The 20614-nt window shown below is 39.4% G+C and overlaps 1 protein-coding gene across 1 annotated transcript in view; it reads right to left on the reverse strand.

The window, feature by feature from the left end:
* MAGI2 (membrane associated guanylate kinase, WW and PDZ domain containing 2) overlaps nucleotides 1-20614 on the reverse strand; it is a 1715773-nt gene that overhangs the window by 199233 nt on the left and 1495926 nt on the right. The window contains 2 exon segments of the mRNA XM_043965407.1: nucleotides 9646-9838; nucleotides 18440-18531. Of these exon segments, the coding sequence (XP_043821342.1) occupies nucleotides 9646-9838; nucleotides 18440-18531 (285 nt within the window).

Consider the following 20614-nt stretch of genomic DNA (forward strand, 5'->3'; position numbering starts at 1 on the left):
GTCCCAGGCCCCAAATGAGGAAAACTTGAGGAATAGAAAACACCCATCACAGACTCTCAGGCTTAGTAAGGATTTAGGTGACATCTAGTGAATCCATCTCTCTCCTAATGAGCCTAAACCCAAATTGCTCCTAGACAAAATGGGATTCTATCTGTTCAACAGCCTTCCCCTGTTGTGGAATGAACTGTTATTTAGAATAATTAATTCAGTAAAAAGGTTATAATGCAATTCAAAATACAAAGAGCTATGCAAATTCATTTTATTTACTCAATGATTTTTTCCGGATCACTGACTCATTATTCATGTCCTTCTGCAGACTTCCTGTATGGAATTCCAATATTAGTCTGGACTAACTTAAGACAAATGGTCACTGTTTAAAATAATTTCTGTTGATGCTACTTAGAATGGAATGCGGCCAGATGGGAAGTCATCATTGGGGTACTGGGGGGAAATGGATGCCTCTCAGTAAGGTAGCTGGCATTTAGGAAGTTGCCCACTTAGCAGTGATAGGACATTGGGGAGGTCACCAAGAATAACTTATTCTTATCAAAGAATGTATGATATTCTAAACGCATTAGAGGTAGCAACCCAGTGGACAGAGCATGATGTTTGGAGCCAGGAAGACCAGACCTGCATTTAAAGGAAGAATTGGGTTCAAATTCCACTTTTGATGCCTATTAAATATAGTACCTTGGATTAGATACTTCCTCTATATATCTCAGGCAACTCTCTCAGATTTATCTACTAAACTATAGATAGACTGCTTATGAAATCACAGATCAGTCTACTTATCCTATCCAGAAGTTTAAAAAATGCAAATATTTATAACTGGCACTGGCCAAATAGAGTAGTCTAACTAATGCCAAAAGTTGGTGCCAGGCTATGTGGTAAAGGGCTAATTATACAAACACATTTGGAATTAGGATCAGGCAAAATGGAGTAGTTTTATAATACCTAGAATTTGGTGTCAAGCTATGAGGAAGGAGGCAACTAGGTGGCTCAGTGGATAGAGCACGGAGCTTGGAGTCAGGAAGACCTGAGTTCAAATTCAGCCTCAGATACTTATTAGTTGTGTGACCCTGGGCAAGTCATTTAACCTCTGTTTGTCTTAATCCACTGGAGAAGGAAATGGCAAATTACTCCAGTAGCTTTGCCAAGAAAATGCCATGGAAATCATGTTTCATGAGGTCACAAACTGAATAAATGAACAACAACAAATAACTATGAGGTATATTCCCAGGTGGTCTTGGAAAGCCTTGGTCTTGCTCTAAATCAGTTCATCTGATTTAGATTTTCACCTTGCCATGCTGATGGCTTTCATGTTCTCAATATTTAGTTGGTAGTTAAATTTTACCTTGGGCAGCTAGATAGCACAGTGAATAGAGTGCCAGGTCTAGCATTAGGAAGACTCATCTATATGAGTTTCAATCTGGCTCCTATCTGTGTGACCCTGGGCAAGTCATTTAACCTTGTTTGCCTCAGTTCCTCATTTGTAAAATGAGCTGGAGAAGGAAATGTCAAACCACTCTAGTATCATTGCCAAGAAAATCCCCAATGGGCTCACAAAGAGTGAAACACAATTGAAAGCAGATAATTGCCTGACTAAATTTTACCTTAATGTGAAGGGTAAGTACCTGCTAATTGAAAGGTAGATGTGTTGATCATATTTGTTTTTATGTTTGATGATAATGTTAAAAGGAAAATTCTCTTTTTGGGCCTTTGCCCTGACTAAAGAGGGAAAACCCAGGAAAGAACAGTTTAAGATGAATTTATTAGTACACCAAGGCAGAAGGAACTGGTCGGCTCAGTGGCTGCTGGACTGACCACTATTCAAACCGAGCAGGGTTTTTTTATTGTTGTTTAATAGTTGTTTTTGAGTCATGCCTGACTCTTCGTGGTTCCATCTGGGGTTTTCTTGGCAAAGATACTGGAGTGGTTTGCCATTTCTTTTCCACCTCATTTTATAGATGCAGAAACTGAGGTAAGCAGGGTTAAGTGACTTGCCCAGGGTCACACAGCTACCAAGTATCTAGTGGCATATCTGAACTCAGGAAGAGGTGTCTTCTGACTCTAGGCCAGGGTTTCCCGACCCCCCCCCCATATAGAGGAGTAAACCACTTCCATATAAGGGAAAGACAATTCTGATTCATTCACATTTCAATAAATGTTAATGAATTTTAATGCCACCTTTGCCCCTCTCTAAGTATTTCAATTGGTACACTTTTCAAATAAGAAGATGGAGTAAGTGAGCATGCTCAGCAGACAGACTGCCAGGCACATATTAGGAGGAGATGGGATTATCGCTAAAGAGATTAGATTAGGGAGTTTGGCTGGCAGACATCCCTCTCTTACAGAACCCTACTGAGCTGGCTGTAAGAAGCCAAAATCAAGAAAGGTTAAAACATGGGGTCACTCCAGAATGACTCTGCATTAGTAACCGATTTTATACAATAAATTGCCCTTGCAATTAATGTAATCTACCTCAGGAGTTGGAGTAATGAAATCTCCTTGTAAACTTGAAAGTGCTACATGAAATGTGAATTATTATCATTTTGATTAAGCCAACAGAGGTATCGTGCAAATCGATATTAATTTTGCCATGTAGTACATTTTTCAGACACACCTGATAATATCTCCGAGGAGATAGATGTGCTCAAAAGGATGGATGGCAGATGGGGTTGAAGCTACAAAAGTTATGAACATTCACATTTCCAGTGAAAGAAAATGTTGGGACATGTTCACTTAGCCTATTCTTGGGGGGAAATCCCTGAGGATTGGAGTTGGTGGCATGGATGTCATATTCATTGTGAAAGACCTGTGTCTGCAATTGGGGCACAAAACTAGATTCATTTGTGTGTTTGTTTCTTCCACTCTCTGTAAGATTTCATTTGTGATGCCCTCATTTTGCAACGAGGATTTAAACTCTTTTTGTCCTTAGGCTACAGAGCATAATCTTAACCTTTTAACCCTCATGTCTACTTCTCTTCCTCACGTAGTCCCTGTATTTAAATAACTTGTCTGTGCTTTTAAAATTTTTCTCCTACAATTGACTTGCAGGAGAAATGGTTGTTGTTATATTATAAATCTGGGGCCCTTTCTGTAATAAAATCTGAAGTCAGTCATCCTTGCCTTCAATTCAGTGTAGTGTATTTATTAAATGCCTACTATTCAAGGCATTCAGCAAAGCCCTGAGGATAGAAAGCTAATAAGAGAGAAACTGTCACTGGCCTATAGGAACTTAAGAGGGTGCAAACAAAGTTCTGGGGGAGCTTTTAGGAATTACCAGGGGTGGAGAAGAGGTGGGATTTGGGAATTTGAACAAAATTATGTGAAAGACAAAGCACTTGAATGGAGCTGTGAATTAGGAATGGGATTTAAAAAGGCAGACATATGGGGTTTCTTTCCTTTCCCTTTCTGTTTCTTCCTCTCCTCTCCTCTCCTCTCCTCTCCTCTCCTCTCCTCTCCTCTCCTCTCCTCTCCTCTCCTCTCCTCTCCTCTCCTCTCCTCTCCTCTCCTCTCCTCTCCTCTCCTCTCCTCTCCTCTCCTCTCCTCTCCTCTCCTCTCCTCTCCTCTCCTCTCCTCTCCTCTCCTCTCCTCTCCTCTCCTCTCCTCTCCTCTCCTCTCCTCTCCTCTCCTTCTTCCTCTCCTTCTTCCTCTCCTTCTTCCTCTCCTCTCCTCTCCTTCTTCCTCTCCTTCTTCCTCTCCTCTCCTCTCCTTCTTCCTCTCCTTCTTCCTCTCCTTCTTCCTCTCCTCTCCTCCTTCCTCTCCTTCTTCCTCTCCTCTCCTCTCCTCTCCTCTCCTCTCCTCTCCTCTCCTCTCCTCTCCTCTCCTCTCCTCTCCTCTCCTCTCCTCTCCTCTCCTCTCCTCTCCTCTCCTCTCCTCTCCTCTCCTCTCCTTCCTTCCTTTTTTAGCGGGGGTAGTCAAAGGGAACACTGAAGGCATTTAAGGCATTTGGAATGAGCTGGGGTTAGAAAAGAGTGAGAGTCTTTGGAGTAGCAATGAATAATCCAATTTGGTAGGATCACAGAGTATGGTATAAAAATTGTGAGAATAAGGTCAGAAAAAAAGATTTTAGTCAGGTCATAGAGAGTCTTGATTATTAGACTAAAGTGAATTTTATTTAGTAATAGGGGACATCTGAAGTTTTTGCAAGGCAGTGACATTCAGAATTGAATACTAGGAAGATTCATCTGACCACAGTGGAAAGGGTACCTACTAGGTCTAGTCAAGAGGTAATAAAGGCTAGGACTAATGAGTTGAAAGGAGAGGAACAATATCAAAGATAAGGAACTGTTGGGCATTGTGGGAGTTTGAATAGACAGGCTCTGGCATCTGATTAGATATGGGAAATAAAGAGAAGGGAAAAATAGAAGAGAGTTCCGAAGATTTAAGCCAGAGTGAGTGGGACACAGAGTGGTGCTGTGAATAGGAATCAAGAATTTAGAACAGGTAGATTTTTTTTTTTTATGGGAAGGGGAGATGGTGAGTTTGGTTTTAGACTTAGTGAGTTTGAAGTACTGATAGTATATTTAGTAGGCAAGCATCGATGTAGGTCTAAAGCTCTGGGCAGAGTATTTGAATGTATTACACACTCTATTTTTGGCTTAACACAGCTTCTCTTAATAGATCCATGGATCAGGAGGTGCTCTTGATGTCATCAGAAACTAGAACTCATTGGGAGCAGTCTAATGATTGAAGGCGACAAGCAGGCCAGTTATTACTGTACTTGCTCTAAGAGAGGCAGAAAGAGACTGACAAATACAGAGAGAATAGACCTCCTATGCTATGCTCTCCAACCCTGCAAGCCACAGTGTGGCAGATGGACATGGAATCAGCAAGGACCTGAGTCTGAAATCTGTTTGAAACCCGTCTCCAACATGTCTTAGCTGTGTGTTCCTGGGCAAGTCACATCAACCTTCCCAAGCTTCAGTTTTCCCATCTGGAAAATGGGAGTGACAAATGGTAATGATACCTATCATTTATATAGCACTTTAGGGTTTTTGAATTACTTTAAATAATGCTCTCTCACTGATTCCTGAAATATAACCCTTCAAGGAAGTGATTATTATCATCATCCCTATTTTGCAGAGTCAAAAACTGAAGATAAACGAATTTAGGTGATTTGTTCAGGGTAACATAAGCTAGTGTCTGAAGTGGGATTTGAACTCAAGGTTTCCTAAGCCCAGCCCCAGCAATCTTTCCACTGTAGGACCTAGCTGCCACAGGGGTCTGGTGTAGTGGATTAGAGAGCTAAGTATAGAGCCAGAAAGACCCGGGTTAAAGTCTGACTTCTGACCTACTGATTACATAACTCTGGGCAAGTCACTTCTCTGCACAATTCCCTAAGATGGGTTCTTGACTTGGAATTCATAGATTTCAGTGGGTTCATGAACCCGGAGGGGAAAAATTACATCTTTATTTCAACATCATTGGTTTCCTTTGCAATCTGATATATTTTATTTTATGCATTTAAAAACCTAATTCTGAAAAGGGGTTCATAGGCTTCATGAGATGGAAAAAGGGGTCTGTGATACAAAAAGGTAAGAACCCCTATGGTGAGACTATCAATTGCAGAGAAAGTGATGCTTGGCATTGGGTGAGGGAATTTTTTCAGCAATTGCTAATATTTCAAGTTAACCTCCCCCCACTAAAACACAATTACCCACCTTACAAGGTTATTGTGAGGCTCAAATATGATAATCTATGTAAAATAGTGTAAAAGTCTCGGCTAATATTATATAGGGGGCTATTGGGCTTTTGGGTTCCTGCAGAAACGAATGATTGCTTTTCCTCATGCAAATTTCCCCCAACCTTTGGCTATTTGGAGTTCCTGTTTCTCTCTCTGCAGTGCTTCCCTGGGGCTTCCCTACCTTTTCCTGTATTTGTCATGCCCCTGGTCTCCCTGGGTTAGCCCTACCTTTGAAGGATATACCATCCTGGGCTACCTCCTCTCTGCTTCAGAATACATGATATTGTAAGCCGTGGGAGGGAATGAGATCATGATAGGTGATAGTGTAATGAGAATGGAGACAAGGATCAAGGGCCCTAGCTGTGGAGAAATTCCTATTTTTTAATGAGGAGAAAGACAAAAATAATAGTAGTAATAACAAAAAGCTAGCATAATGATGATCATTATAATGATAACCATAGCTAGCATTTATATTATTATTTTTATCATTATTGTTATGCTAGTTTTTGTTACTCATTATTGTATCCCTCTAGTCATGATAACTATCATGTATATGAAAGCAGTTAGGTGGCACAGTAGATAGAGCACTGGCCCTGGAGTTAGGAAGACCTGAGTTCAAACCAGGATTTTGACAGCTAGTAGCTGTGTGACTCTGGGCAAGTCACTTAACCCTGTTTGCCTCAGTTTCCTCAACTGTAAAATGAGCTAGAGAAGAAAATGACAAACCACTCAAGTATCTCTGCCAAGAAAACCCCAAATGGGGTCAGAAAGAATCAGATGTGATTGAAATGAGTAAATGATGACAATAACAACAACAATAGCATAATGAATACAAGCCAAATTGCAAGGGGATAGGTAAATTGTAGAGGCTGAGGCAAGAATGCTAGACCTGGAGTCAGAAAGGCCTGAGTTCAAATCCTGCCTCAGACATTTACTAGGTATGTGACCCTGAGTGAGTCACCTTAAAGTTATATACAAATTATCGCTGTTATTATTAAGAATGAAAACGAAGAGTATTATCCTTTTTTTGTTAACCTCCTTCCATCCTTTTTCCTACTGCTACTTTATTATTATTACTATTTTCATTTCCAATATCCAGTGCCATGGCAACACTGTTCCTCTCAATTATCTTTTGTCTTTTTTATTAGGTAAGGTTGCTCTGCTTTTCTCCAGTGCCTGATCCTGCTGAACACGTGTTGGACTTGTACCTCCCAGTCATTGCATTTGCTTGGCAAGAAATCATCAATTCAGGAGGAAAAAGATAATCATCTGTGTCCCTTCTCTAAATGAGATAGTTAGAAGCACTGAAGGCTACAGACTTTCCCCAGCTGAAACAATAACAGAGAAGGGAAAGGTTGTCTCTTCCACATGGGCTTTCTTTCACTCATTCTGTAGACATTTACTAGGTTACCAAAGTGTCTTCTGCCTAGCTCAATCATCCCCCACTAATGCTACATTCAAAGACAAGAGGATTGAAAGTAGAAAAATCTCCTGGTACAAATGAGCAGTTGTCACAGAACATTTTCAAATATGAATTACACTTGAAAGCCTAACTGGAAAGCCAGCAAAGAATTGCAGCAGAGAGCACCTCCGCAGAAGTCACATATTTCACAAATTGTGCAAATGTATCTTTACAGCATTTGGCATAAACCCTCACAGCTTGGGCTGATGAGTACAAAATTTAATTTGCAATAATCAGCCAGAGGCAAGGGGAACATGAAATTATGTTGCTGCATTAGTTTTGCATTTTGCAATCTATTTCCATGTAAATCAGGTATCATTTTCATTCAAGTTTGGATTCCCAAACACCTGGCACATGCAACTTTCCCTCCTACCCCCAAATAACCCTAATTAAAGATCATTTCTCAGGAAGAGAAAGAGTTAAATGTTAGCCAGGCCAATACTGCCTCCCTCCTGGCATCACTCCCAAGGATAAGGCATAATTCAAGGTGTTTTACTTTGGTGGGTCAAGTGGTGTGCCAGGAATTTCAGGAGACTAATGGCACCTCTTAGTAAAACCTCTACACCATACAAGATATATGGCTGTCTACTGGGGAGGGCTGACGACTCTTCTGCCCAGGCCTCTGAAGTGATTGCTTTAGCTTCAAGTCTAGTTTCCAGGGAGAAGGGAAAGAAAGGGCTTTTCACCTCATTGTTAAATCTCTTCTTCTCCAGTCACAAAAAGATGATAACGACTTCTCTAATTAAAAGTTGTCACACATACAAGCTTGCGAATCCCTGAATCAGAAGTAGGCTCATGAAAAAAAAAAGGTGCTATCATAACTGAGAATGCTCTTAGGAGGCAGCCTGGTGGAGCAGAAATATGGCTAGTGTAGGACATGGGAGACCTCTTAGCTCTGGCACTGATTCTCTGTATTAGCTTGGGTAAGTGACTTCATTTTCTTGAGCCTCAGCTTTCTTAGCCATAAAGTAAAAAAGTTTAGGCCAAATGGTCTACAAGGCCCATTCTGGCTCCAGTATTTGATGATTTTATAGCAGTGAAAGATAGTACAGAATAGCAGATAGAGAACTGGTCTTTGATCCCAAACAATCTGGGTTCAAATCCTGCTTCTGACACAGGAAACAGCATGGTATGATAGAAAGTAAGCTAGGTTTGAAACCAGGGGACCTGTTTTAAAATTCTGGCTCTGCCCTTAATTATTACTGATGTGATATCAGGTAAGTCATAACATCCTGGTGGGGATGGACTTAGAGCTGAAGTGACCCCAGAGGCCAGATAGTCCAACCCCTTCATTTGACTAATTAGGAAACTGAGACTCAGGGTGATTAAGGGATCTGCCCAAAGTCCTATCAGAGGTGGGATCCGAACCTTGGTTTCTCTGACTCCAGAGCTAACATACTGTATACACTGTTAGCTACTTATAAATAAACCGGAGTCAGACAGGCTGTTTTATCTTATGTCTTATCAGATAGATGGACAATCAATTGAGAACCATTGTCCGGAACCGAATCTTAGTCATGGGGCTCCATATGCCACCTGAGGCCGAAACACTAAGATCAGAGAATAACTGATTACTAATCAAAAGATGAGCATTGATTTGGAAGTAGAAGGGACTTAGAGCAGGGTCCAACCACCTCATTTTTCTTAGTGATTTGCACAAGGTCATACGGGTCTTCTACCAGCCCAGCCCTTTACCTACTTTACATTCATCCATCCCAGCAATATCTGCTCTGCCAAATCCTTAGATTATTGTGATTTAAAAAAAAAATCAAGCATACAGGTGTAGGTGTACTCCTATTTTATATACATAATAGTTCTGTCCCTGAAAAATTTCTGCATTATTATTTCCTTTTCTAAGTCCAATTATATTATAAATAAAGCTGCTAGAGGCTTAAAGGAAATCTGTGATGAATCCTTTTGTAAAGTCAAGAATCCTACTGTAAAGGGAACACTTATTTCTGATTTATCTGTTCTATAAGTGTGATTTTTTTGGGTAAATTGTGTTTTCTCAAAGTTAGACACAGCTGTCCTTTTCTACATTTGAGAACCACATTCACTGCTACCTTTTATCTGACCTCACAATGAAAGTCAATTTTCCCTCTTGGTTGGCTTATTATACTGTCACAATGCCATAGAACTCAGCTGGTATACATAGAGAGGGCTATTTTTCTCCGAAGATGTATTTTCAACCATTATACTTTCTTTCTCATAACCATCATTCACTAAATAATATGCATTCCTTGAATTAGCATCAGCCTTTACTGGAAATCTTTAATGATTATAAGTAATAGGGAGGGCTTTTTGGTAGTTGAGGTATAAATGTGAACAATTAAAAAGCAAAAAAAAAAAAAAAGAAGCCCCCTGTAATACATTTTAGGTAGTAAGATTCCTCCTACAATGAAAACAACCAAGTACTTTAATATTTTGTTCTGTTTCCTAATGATTTCTTCCTTTCTTATAATTCTACCCCCACCCCAAGTTTTTGGCAACATACCTGCAGACATCACCTTTCTTCTTATAGTTAGGTTCACCTGCCCGTTTCTGGCTGCATTATGCATGAGGTCAATAACATATCGGTGAGTCTTTCCGGCCACTGGAATGCCATCTACATAGACCAACTCATCGCCAGGGTGCAAGCGGCCATCTCTGTCTGCTGAGCCCATGGCAATAACTGCTCCAATCAAAATCTAGAGAATAGCGAGAAAGAAAACAATGCTTTAATAAACACTTCCTCCTATACTCTGCCTTCTTTCCATATATACTCCCATCAAAGAGGAGAACTGGAGTTGAAGATACAAGACAAAGTTCTATTCCTGGTGTGCAAATACTTTCATCCCTAAGAAGAGGTCAGCTAACTATGGCTCCCTTTCAGGCCCAATCCTTCTTCCTTTACTCTAACATCCTGTGTTTATATCCTTTAGGTCCATGAGCCAAGAATTATTTTTTACATTTTAAACTGACCCTTCCCTTAGAGATTATAAACTTTGATTTTGTAAGAAATCCTTACAGGTTGTGAGCTTGGTGTATCAATATAAATTTTCATTTTACATCCTGAAAATAAAGTTGGTTTAAAACAAGATTTGATGCTAATGACAATAAATACATGTTATTTTTTGCATGTATCTCAGTGGGCTAAGAAGAAAGGATTGCTTGGGCTGCCACATAGTAAAGAAGTAGGTTTAGGGCATGTTTTTCAGGAAGATGAAGGTAAGCAGAAAAATATCTTTGGTGTCTTTCTCTAAGAGTCTACCACTTCCTAAAGCTCTTAAACAAAATGTGTTTTTCTCTTAACCCAATAAGGTCTAGTCAAAACAATGTAGTCTCATCGTTCTTTCCACCATAGAACAATCTCTCAACTTCATTTGCCCCTGAAATGGGTTTTCTGTCTAAAGGTACATAGCACATGGGAGGAATGTCTTCTTGGCCAGAAAAACTCTTTCACAGAATCCTGTGGTAATTTTCATGGAAGGTAAAATTCAGGCTTCCAGCTTTCATTGGAGTTCAGTTTCACTTCAGCACTTTGTCTTAATGAAGAGGAAGGATACAGGTGTCCATATTTCAGTCCTGCTGGTAATAAACAATCCATTTGGCCTGAGAACAATTTTTGCCAGTCCATGGATTTTTGTCAGTTCCCATTTCAATTTTCCATCATTATTTGTGTTTGTGTCTTATCCCACTACTGAGCTTTTAAGCAAATGTCACAAATGCAGGGACTGTTTTAGCTAAATTGTTTATCTCAGCACCTAGCACTGTTCAATGAATGACTTAGATACTCAATACATGTTTGTTGAGTGAATAAGTCATGATGTAATTATCCTTATGGCATGATTATTAATAGCTTGAAGAAATTTCAAAGCCACCAGTTATCTGGGTTGTGTTTTAATCTTCATTCCAATTATTACTTGCCCATAACCTGGCTTATTTATTTGGTTCATCCAGTCAATCAGTGAAGGGGTATTTATTAAGCACCTACTAAGTGTCAAACAATGCACTAACCTTTCAGGTTCTGCATCTGTCCTCCAAGCTAATTTGCAAGTCAATCATGACTTAAAACCTTGTTTTCAGACAACTCTATTTAGATTGAGAATTTACAATTAGGGCTATGTCTTTTAACTGGCAGGTGAATGATTATGTAATTGTTAACAGCCTTGGCTGAGGTTTGAAAGGGTCTATGTTTTCAGTCAAACTGCTCAGGGCAGAATGTCTACATAGCAGCATGGCAACATAATTTGAACGACTAACGTGTTGACTGATTATTGTATGGAGTGGCCATTCTGAACGATGTGTAAGTGTTACAGCCAGTCCATTTCTCAATACTGCACTACTTCTTGAAGAATAGACAAAACCTTAGGTAAGCTACTAGATTTTTTCACTCCTAAGCATGGAAATTTCCCATACTGAGTCTGATTTCTTTCCACTAGCTCTTGGAACACAGACACACCCCCACACCCCCACACCCCTACCCCCCCCACACACACCCCTACACCCCTACACTAACAAAATCTTCTATGGGCAAGAAGTGGCATAAAATGTTTTAATGAAGTGACTCTGCTATTATTATGGAAAGTCACAATTGTTCTGTATTAGATTGGCTTTAGAGAAAGCTTCTTTACCTGTAAAACAGCCCCCAAATTGGCCACAGTTCAGCATTCTCCTGATTTTTTACATTCTTCATTTTCCCCCTTCTAGTCATGCTGAGCTGAATTTATGAGTTTCTTTTTAAAGACTTCCAATTTATTCTTCAAAAGGCTCAACCCACTACGGAGTGCTTCACAGAGTTGGAAAAGTTCTTTGTACAAGACCCGGTTAAAATGAAGGTTTACTCAACTCTACTGCACAACAAAAAACAGCATTTAGGTAGCCCCACACAAAGAAAGCTGCGACCTTTAGATTGCCGGTGCACATTGGTGGGAGAGTTTATCATTAGCTACCTGGAAAAAGGAATGTTTGTGGACTGCCTGCTGCTGGGCTTATAGTTATGGTTGGGCTTCCTTCTTGCTGGTAAATTATCGCTTTTAAGGGAATGTTCTCTCCACACACACACACACACACACACACACACACACACACACACACACACATCATTTTGACACCAACTGAAAGAAGCCAACCAACAGAGAGTACACACAGAGAAAGTCATGGCTGTAAAGGGGCGGGGCAGTTTTTGCAAAATTATTTGCAAGAAAAGGTCTCATTGGGAAATCACTATTCCCTCAGTCCCCAAAGAAAATGGGATACCAAGCACCAGCAAGGGAGGAAAAGTAGGCTTTAGCTCCCATTGCTGCAGCTTTGACACGTACTGCAAAATGGAATATCACAGCAACAGACCATTTTTTTGTATCCTGTTTGTAGGGTTTAAAGATGATTCTCCTCCATACTAATTTCACTGAGGACTTGTATTTCCCAAAGTAAGAGCTTGCCAACCGATCTAATAACTATCTAGTGGAAATGCTCACCTATGATTTAATTATATTTGAAACACCAATTCAGGATGAATGCAAAGTGATTTAAATAGGAAACATGTTTTAAATAAAGTAATAGGACCATAGATTTAGAGTTGAAAGAGACCTTAGAGGCCTCTATTCTAATCCCATCATTTTAAAGACAGAGAAGCTAAGGCCTAGGGAGGTTAACTGACTTCCCCAGTGTCAACTATTTAATAAAAAAAGAGGCAGGATTTGAAAGCAGCTCTTCCAACACCCATCCTAGTGTTCTTTCTGTTGAGTCATGACTGCCTCCTCACTGTCTTTCATTTCAGACATATGTTAAAAATAATTTTTAGAGAGATTTTTCTTCTCTACATGGAAAATTCTTTAGTGTGGGAGGTAAAAAAAGCAGAGTGCCTCTGTATACCTGCATAGAGGATCATGCACATATGCAGGTGAGGTGGTTAATTAATAAATGCCTTTGACAGATAATAATAAGTGTCAGTTGTGTAGAGGTATAACTTTAAGTGAATGTGACACATAACATACAAGGGCAAGAGGCAGTGCAGTAGAAGAGAGAGAGGGACCAGCCTTGAGGTCAGGAAGACCTAGGTTCAAAATTTGCCTCTGATGCATGCTGATTGTGTGACCTTGGGCAAATCACTTAACCTCTCTCAGCCTCAGTTTCCCCATCTATAAAATTAGGATAGCAAGAGCACCAACCTGATAAGATCTCAGTGGGAATAAAATGAGATAAAGTACTTTGTAAAACTGAACGTGCTATGTAAATGCTAGTTATCCTGTCCTCATCACCACCACCATCACCATCAGTAGTAGTAATATTATCACCCCCATTAGTTCCACTCCATGACGCTGATTGTTGTAGTCGGAAGGGACAACTTTACCATATGTCAAAACCTGACTCAGACATCTTCATTTTAAAAATCCTTCACAGACTTGTTCTTGCTCCCTTTCAAGTTGTCTCCACTGATGTCTTGCTCTCTATTCTTTTACACAGTTTTTCTCCTAATGCTGCCCAGGGCTTTTTCCACTGCACTATTTCCTGAATCTCACCATCTTAATGCTTCCACATCTCTTCTCAGCTCACAGCAGGAAGTCCCATTTTTGTTCCTTTATGGCAATTTTTCATTTCTTTCCTTTTCTATTGTTATTTAACTGTGAAAAACATTCCCTTTTGCAGGAAAGATGCCCATCTGTTTTGTTTGAGTCAGAGCCCCGCTGTTTATTATTTACTAAAAACAACATTGTTTTGTTTAATGTATACCGTGAGATGTCAATACCACTCTGTATGTATGTGAACAGAAGCCCTTTAGCTATAACCTATGGGGCCTCCTGTGGTGTGGGACCGAGGTCTGAAAGGCTTCCTTTACAATGTCTGAACAATTAAATGTGGCTACCCCATCTTATTCATATGTTGTCTCCAGGTTTACATTATATGGAAGGAAGAAGGCAGTAGTTATGAAGTTTCCATATGGCTGTGATTTTCTTCCCTACCTAGCTCAGTTTGCTGGGCTTCAGGGTTTCCCATTTTCTAGTTGGTAGTCTTTAACTTTACTTCCTTTGGTGAGATTTTCTTCTGCATTATAGTTTAAATGTTAAATTTGTAACTTTCAGGGGCAGCTAGGTGGTGCAGTGGATAGAGCACCGGCCCTGGATTCAGGAGTACCTGAGTTCAAATCTAGCCTCAGACACTTGACACTTACTAGCTGTGTGATCTTGGGCAAGTCACTTAACCCCCAATTGCCTCACCCAAAAAACCCCCAACACAAACAGAAACATAAATTTGTAACTTTCAGCTCGAGTGTGCTTTAAAGTATTCAAATGAAGGAAAAAGCCAGTGTAACTCTAAACAATCACAATAAAGATGAACTTCGGTCCATGTAATGCAAAGATTATCACAAATACCTGAGGTCTGCTTACTGGAGGGAACAGATGAGCTATTGGGCTTAGACCAATTTTTGGAAGGATGAGGATGCTGAATGCTCTCTGTGCAGAATGAAGCAAAGAAGCTGGAGATATGACCACAATTGGGGATTCATACTCCTAAGTTCCATTTTAGGAAAACAGTTCATTTTGGTGTCAATAGAATTGCTTCAGTGCAAGGTCAGAAACAACAACTCTCTTTCCAGAGACCATATTGTGCTCTCAATCAGGGCTAAATCTCAAAGCGTGTGGCTTCTGTCCTCTATTTCTACTCAATTTGCCCTTTTCATAGACTCCATAAGAAGTAACTTATAAGAATGAATCAGTCCTTCTATTTCTTGGAAATGAGACCTTTATCAGAGCTACGTTATAAACATTTTTCTTCTAATTTTATCTGTATTGTTTTTGCTAATTTTTTTTTCAAAATTTTAGGCAATCAAAATTGTCTTTTTTTCTTCTATGATCCTCTCTATCCTTTGTTTGTTATGAAAATTTTCCTATTTATAGATCTGAAAGGTAGTTTCTTCTTTGCTCCTCTAATTTGTTTAATCACTCTGCCTCAAAGAAAAAAGAAATGGAGTATTAGGGAGTATTGGATTTCTTCCTGCGATTATGAAACGTAAGGTATAGCAGGATGAAATAAGGGAAGAGTAGCTGCAGCTGATGCTGACTCTCATCTTCATCTTTAGTAATGCCTTTGAGGAGTTAAATTATTCTTTTGTTTTTTGTTTGTTTTTTAGTTTTGTTTTTGCAGGGCAATGGGTGTTAAGTGACTTGCCCGGGGTCACACAGCTAGTAAGTGTCAAGTGTCTGAGGCCAGATTTGAACTCAGGTACTCCTGAATCCAGGGTTGGTGCTTTATCCACTGCGCCACCTAGCTGCCCCTGAGTTAAATTATTCTTAATGGTGGTGGTGGTGGTGGTGATGATAGAGCAGAAGCTTGTTGAAGGCAGAGATTGTTTCATGTTTGTCCTTGAATTCATATTTGTATTGATTGCCCATCACAGTGCCTGACATATGGCAAACAAGGCTTGTGTCTGAATTCATTGGTGAGGATTCTTCCTCTAAGGGGCTAAAATTCTAGCTATACTATCTAAAATCTAATGAGTTGTCACCAATAAATTATAAGCTTTAGCAAGAGTATTTAAGTGTTTAAGTATTTATTAAAGAGCATTAGGACCAGAAAGAAAGGTAAAAAATCTAACTTGTAAGGAGGAAAAGAAAGAATGAGTGTCCTGGAAAAGCTTACAATCTAAATGACGCATTAAAACATGCACATGAAATGATGGGAGGTGGCTATAGATGATTCCAAGGAGCTATTTTACAGAAATGTATATATGAGCAGATGTATATATGCACATAGGTATATATATATGCATTTCTCTATACACACACACACACATATATATATATATATACATTACATGTGTAAATATTGTAGAAATATTTCAGAATGCATATCAATCTCTTAATTTTATTCTGTCTTATTACTTCTTCCCATGCTTCATTAGGATAATTTAAGTCATGTGAAGTTCTGTGGCTGCCAATTCCTAAATTTCATGTCCAGGGACTAAGAGGCTGGGCTATTTCCTGAGGGATCCTTATTTATGAAATTCTCAGACCATCTTGGCAGAATATGGTGTCAGAATTAAGACAGGGAGACTAGGGTGTTGCCTGAATGTGTGAAGGAATGAATCAATCAACATTTATTAAGCAACTGCTATATGCCAAATCTAGAAGGCATCGATGACTAGCTACATTTGTGGTCTTGTTCAACAGCATAGAAACACATGAGCTTAGCATCTAACTAGCAAGCATACTGAAATTAAAATGAGAAGCTACCAGACAACAGTGGTTTCTTCCAACAGCTACAACCCAAGATACAACTTTTATCTTGGATAGGACTTCACATTTCCATCTTGGATCAGGCCAGCAACTTTGCTCCCCCATCCTCCAGCACAGGTCTCAAAGTACCCTGGGTCTATGTTTCTCATCAACAGAATTTGTCTTAAAATCTTCCGTGAGATTGCCTCTCATGTTCCTTTTTCCATTGGCAAATTACTCTTAAGGTCTCCATCGTGGGAAGAGGCTATAAAGACATGCCTCAGTTGGAGTCAAACTCTGGAACATCCTTTAATTACTGGAATATGCCATTGTTATGCGAGCCCCTTGTTCCCTTTGGTGAGGTCCAACTACGGTTTCCATTTTGGGAAAGATTCTAGGTTGGCCAACTTTCATTTCCTTCACAGTTGTGCTTCTGATTTTCTGACCTCCAATATGATGCCTGTATGCCAGATATCTTCAACTTCCAGTTCCTTTTTGTCCCATTAGATTGTAAATTCCTAGTGCTTTATACATGTAGTACCTAGTTTACTTTAACTCTTAGCTAAAGACACACCTTCCACAAAAAGCCTTTCCCAGGATTCTTTAATTTTAGTGCCTTCCCTCTATTGATTATCCCCAATTTATTCTGTACATATCTTGTTTGCACATAGCTCTTTGCATGTTGTTGTCTTCATTAGATGGGGAGCTCCTTAAAAATAGGGACTGTTATTTGCCTTTCTTTGTATTCCCAGCATTTAGCACAGTATCTGGCACATAGTAAGAACTTAATAAATGTTAGCTGACTGGTTAATTGGCACACAGTAATTGCTCAATAAATGCTTCTTGCTTTACCTTGGTCTGTACATGCTTGATGAAGCTTGTGCCTGACAACAAGATTGTTAGTTATGATTCTGCTCAGGCAACTTAGATAAGGACAAGTAAGATACTTGACTATGTCTTGTTTAATTTTTAAAAAATCTCTCCCACTGCCTAGCATGATGCTCTGCAGACAGTATGACTATTAAAGTTTGTTGACTCAAACTTAATTGAATTTAGTCCAATTTCCAATATAGTGTAGAAGGCTTTTCTACAGAATCCATGAGAATTAGTCGATCTTTACTAAAATGCCTTCAATAATACAGGAGTTCGATGCCTACAGGTCAGCCCATTCTACTGCTGGACAGTAAGGGTTATTTCAAATAAGATTCTTGAAGATTTGACTCAGCCATCCAGTTCTTACTATGCAAAACACATTTTTAGGAGTCATTTTGTAGTCTACATTTTAATATGTATTCTTAAGCCCAACTTTTCTGACACATTTTAAGTATCTTTGGAAACATTTGACATCCTAAACTTACTTTCTAATGCATTAATCAATCTCTTTCCCCTTTTAAATAACCTCTTATCCACCCAGAGTAGTAAGAGAGGCACCCCAACTTGCATGATGACATGATTAATAGCCAAACGAGTGCTTCCTCCAAGTTCTTCACAAATTCATCCCCATTCCAAATGAAGTTTCCTTCATCCCCCATCCTCATGCCTACTACTTACCTTAAAAATAATCATGTGGGAGATTGTATGTCATTCTGCTTGATTTAACCACTCTATTCCTTGCGTCATTCTCTCAGCCAAACTGTCACATGCAATTCTATTTCTTAAAAAAGTTTTATTGATGTATTTTGTTTTTAAAATGACATTTAGAGATTACTTCCAATAAATGGCCTCCTTGTACATGTCCTCCATCAAATTGTAAGTCTAGCTACAGGCTGCTCTCCAGAAAATTTAGTACTTCAATACAATCAAATAATTGAATGATGTAAAACAAACAAAAAAATTCAATCCATTTTAAAGGAAGAGGAATGTATAGTTGTGTGCCTCTTCTAACTTAATACGAATTATTTCCAATGATTAACTGGAGATGGACATGCTGACGTTTTGAGAGATGTCTTTTCCAATTGACCGTAAGATATTTTTTTCTTTTCCTTGGAGTCTTGAAAGGTTATTTCCTTTCTGAGCACTAAAAGGTATAATATTTCCCAATATTTACATAAACCAAAGAGCCATAATATGGGAAGCCAGGTAGAATCGACTTACAGGTTGTCCAGGTTCATCTCCCCCAAGGATTCTGAAGCCAAATCCAGACTCCATCCTCCGAAGGTGAACATCCAACTCTTTATAATCTGGACCTAGTATAAAGAAGATACCATTGAGTAATGAATGCTGTCTTCTCCCTGGCCCCTAGAGGAACTGAACATCTCAATGACTAATTCCATGGATATGATTAATGACAGTGCTGTCAGAGTTGGTGGAGTACACAGAGGAAGAAAAAGTATGCTACAGTGACAAAGATTAGGCATTCCAAAATGAGGTTAGTCCCCAGAATAGCAGTGTCCAGCAAAGGGCACTGACTCATGCTGGACAGCGCTCCTGGCATACAGAAAGAGTTCTCATGGGTCCCCTGACTTAAGGAGATGCAGTATGGCAGCATATATTGAGAGATGGGATAATGGAGATTTGCTAATGACAGCTATCAAGATGTGACATGGATGTATCTTGAATCTCTGAGGAGAAACGATATAACTAATGAAAATTTCTCTTTTGAAACTTTTGAAAATTAGAAATAGTTGGGTTGAAATTCGTTCTCGATGGGGTTCATGTGGAATTTTTCCTTCCTGACAATATTTGATAAAATATGCTTGGGGCTAAATGAACTCTCATCCCCCAAAAACTCTTTAAAAAAGGGAAGATACTAGGAAATGCATTTTTACCTCCATTATCATATTCATAAAATGAATTGATAGTATGCCATCTTCCCTGCCCCCCCCCGCCCGTTCTCTGGCAGCTGAAACAACAGATGTGTGCCTAAAATAAAATTTTACTGGCAAATTCGCTTGAATTGTATTTTTGGTTCTCTTTCAGTGCCTGTCTCTTCCTTACACCCAGAAAAATGTATTTAGGAAAAAACCAAGAAATTATTTACTTTTTAAAGTGAATATTATTTACAGATATTTATTTTCCTGTTCTTTCCCAGTGGGGGAAAATGGTCTAAGAATTTTGGTGTGAATGGCAGGCATCTCCATTGTTATGAACTAAATGAGTGATTAGGAACTCTGTGACTGTGCACCATAAATTCCTGGATCTTAAAGGACTTTAATGGAATGATAAGAACTGACAGAATGAAAGTTGTTAGGCTATTCCCTGCTTAATTGAGAGATTTCTGGAAACTGAGAAGTTGGATGGAGTTTAAGGGGCAGCATCCTTCCTACTCCTCTCTGCTACTTTTCTCCCTTCTCCCTTTCTGAAACTAGATGGTTAAGTTCCATAAATTGAGCAGAAAAAAAGAATAGATAGGGGAGACTTACAGGCTAATGGTTAGGTTAATCTTCAGGTTCTATGATGTATGGGGTTGCAGAGGCAAGGCTAAGTAATTATTTATATGTGGCCTTACCCTTTACTGAACTCAGAGGATGCTTCCCATACCCTCCCCCAAACTATATTGTACAATCTCACCAATACATCCATGGAGTAGATTGTATTTATTTATCACTTTAATAGTTACAAAGCAGTTTTCCTCACAACAACCCTGTGAGGTAGGTAGTAGGAACATTACTACTCCTATTTAATAGATGAGGCAAGTAGGACTCAGGGAGCTTAAGCGATTTGTCCAGTCTCCCATAAGTAGCAAGGATCAGGGACAGTGCTCAAACTCAGATTTCCCTACTATCTCCTAGTAGTAGTAGTTCCAGCATAGGCTAGCAGCCTCCAAAGAAGGCAGACCACCACCCTGTGAAAGGAAAATCCATATCCTAGATTTGCTTGTGGACTCTTTCATCCTGGGGGATGGTGGATTCACAGTAATACATGGAAGTGGGATATGGACAGCACTATGGTTACACATGACGTGCTAGGGCAAACATGAGAACACCCCAACAACTACCTGTGACATGCTATGGTAAGGGGAACACACAGTATGGCCTTTTATAGTAAATAATATAGTATCTCCCATCTACAGAAGAATGAATAATTAGCCCTTAAAATAGCCTTTGGAAATGATGCCTTGGCAACTTAATTTCACATACTTGAAAGGTGAAAGGAACTAAGAAATAGGGCGAGTTCTTTTTCTAAAGTCACTTAGAGAATTGCTGGTGAAACCAAGAACACCAGGTTCTATGCTTCACATCAGTGGTGGCAAACTCAAATAGAAATGGCCTTGTGGACCACACACTGACCTAGAAAAACTACAAATTAACATTTTCTTTATTGTACTAT

Source organism: Dromiciops gliroides, chromosome 5 (assembly GCF_019393635.1).
Source record: "Dromiciops gliroides isolate mDroGli1 chromosome 5, mDroGli1.pri, whole genome shotgun sequence".
Classification (NCBI taxonomy): Eukaryota; Metazoa; Chordata; class Mammalia; order Microbiotheria; family Microbiotheriidae; genus Dromiciops; species Dromiciops gliroides.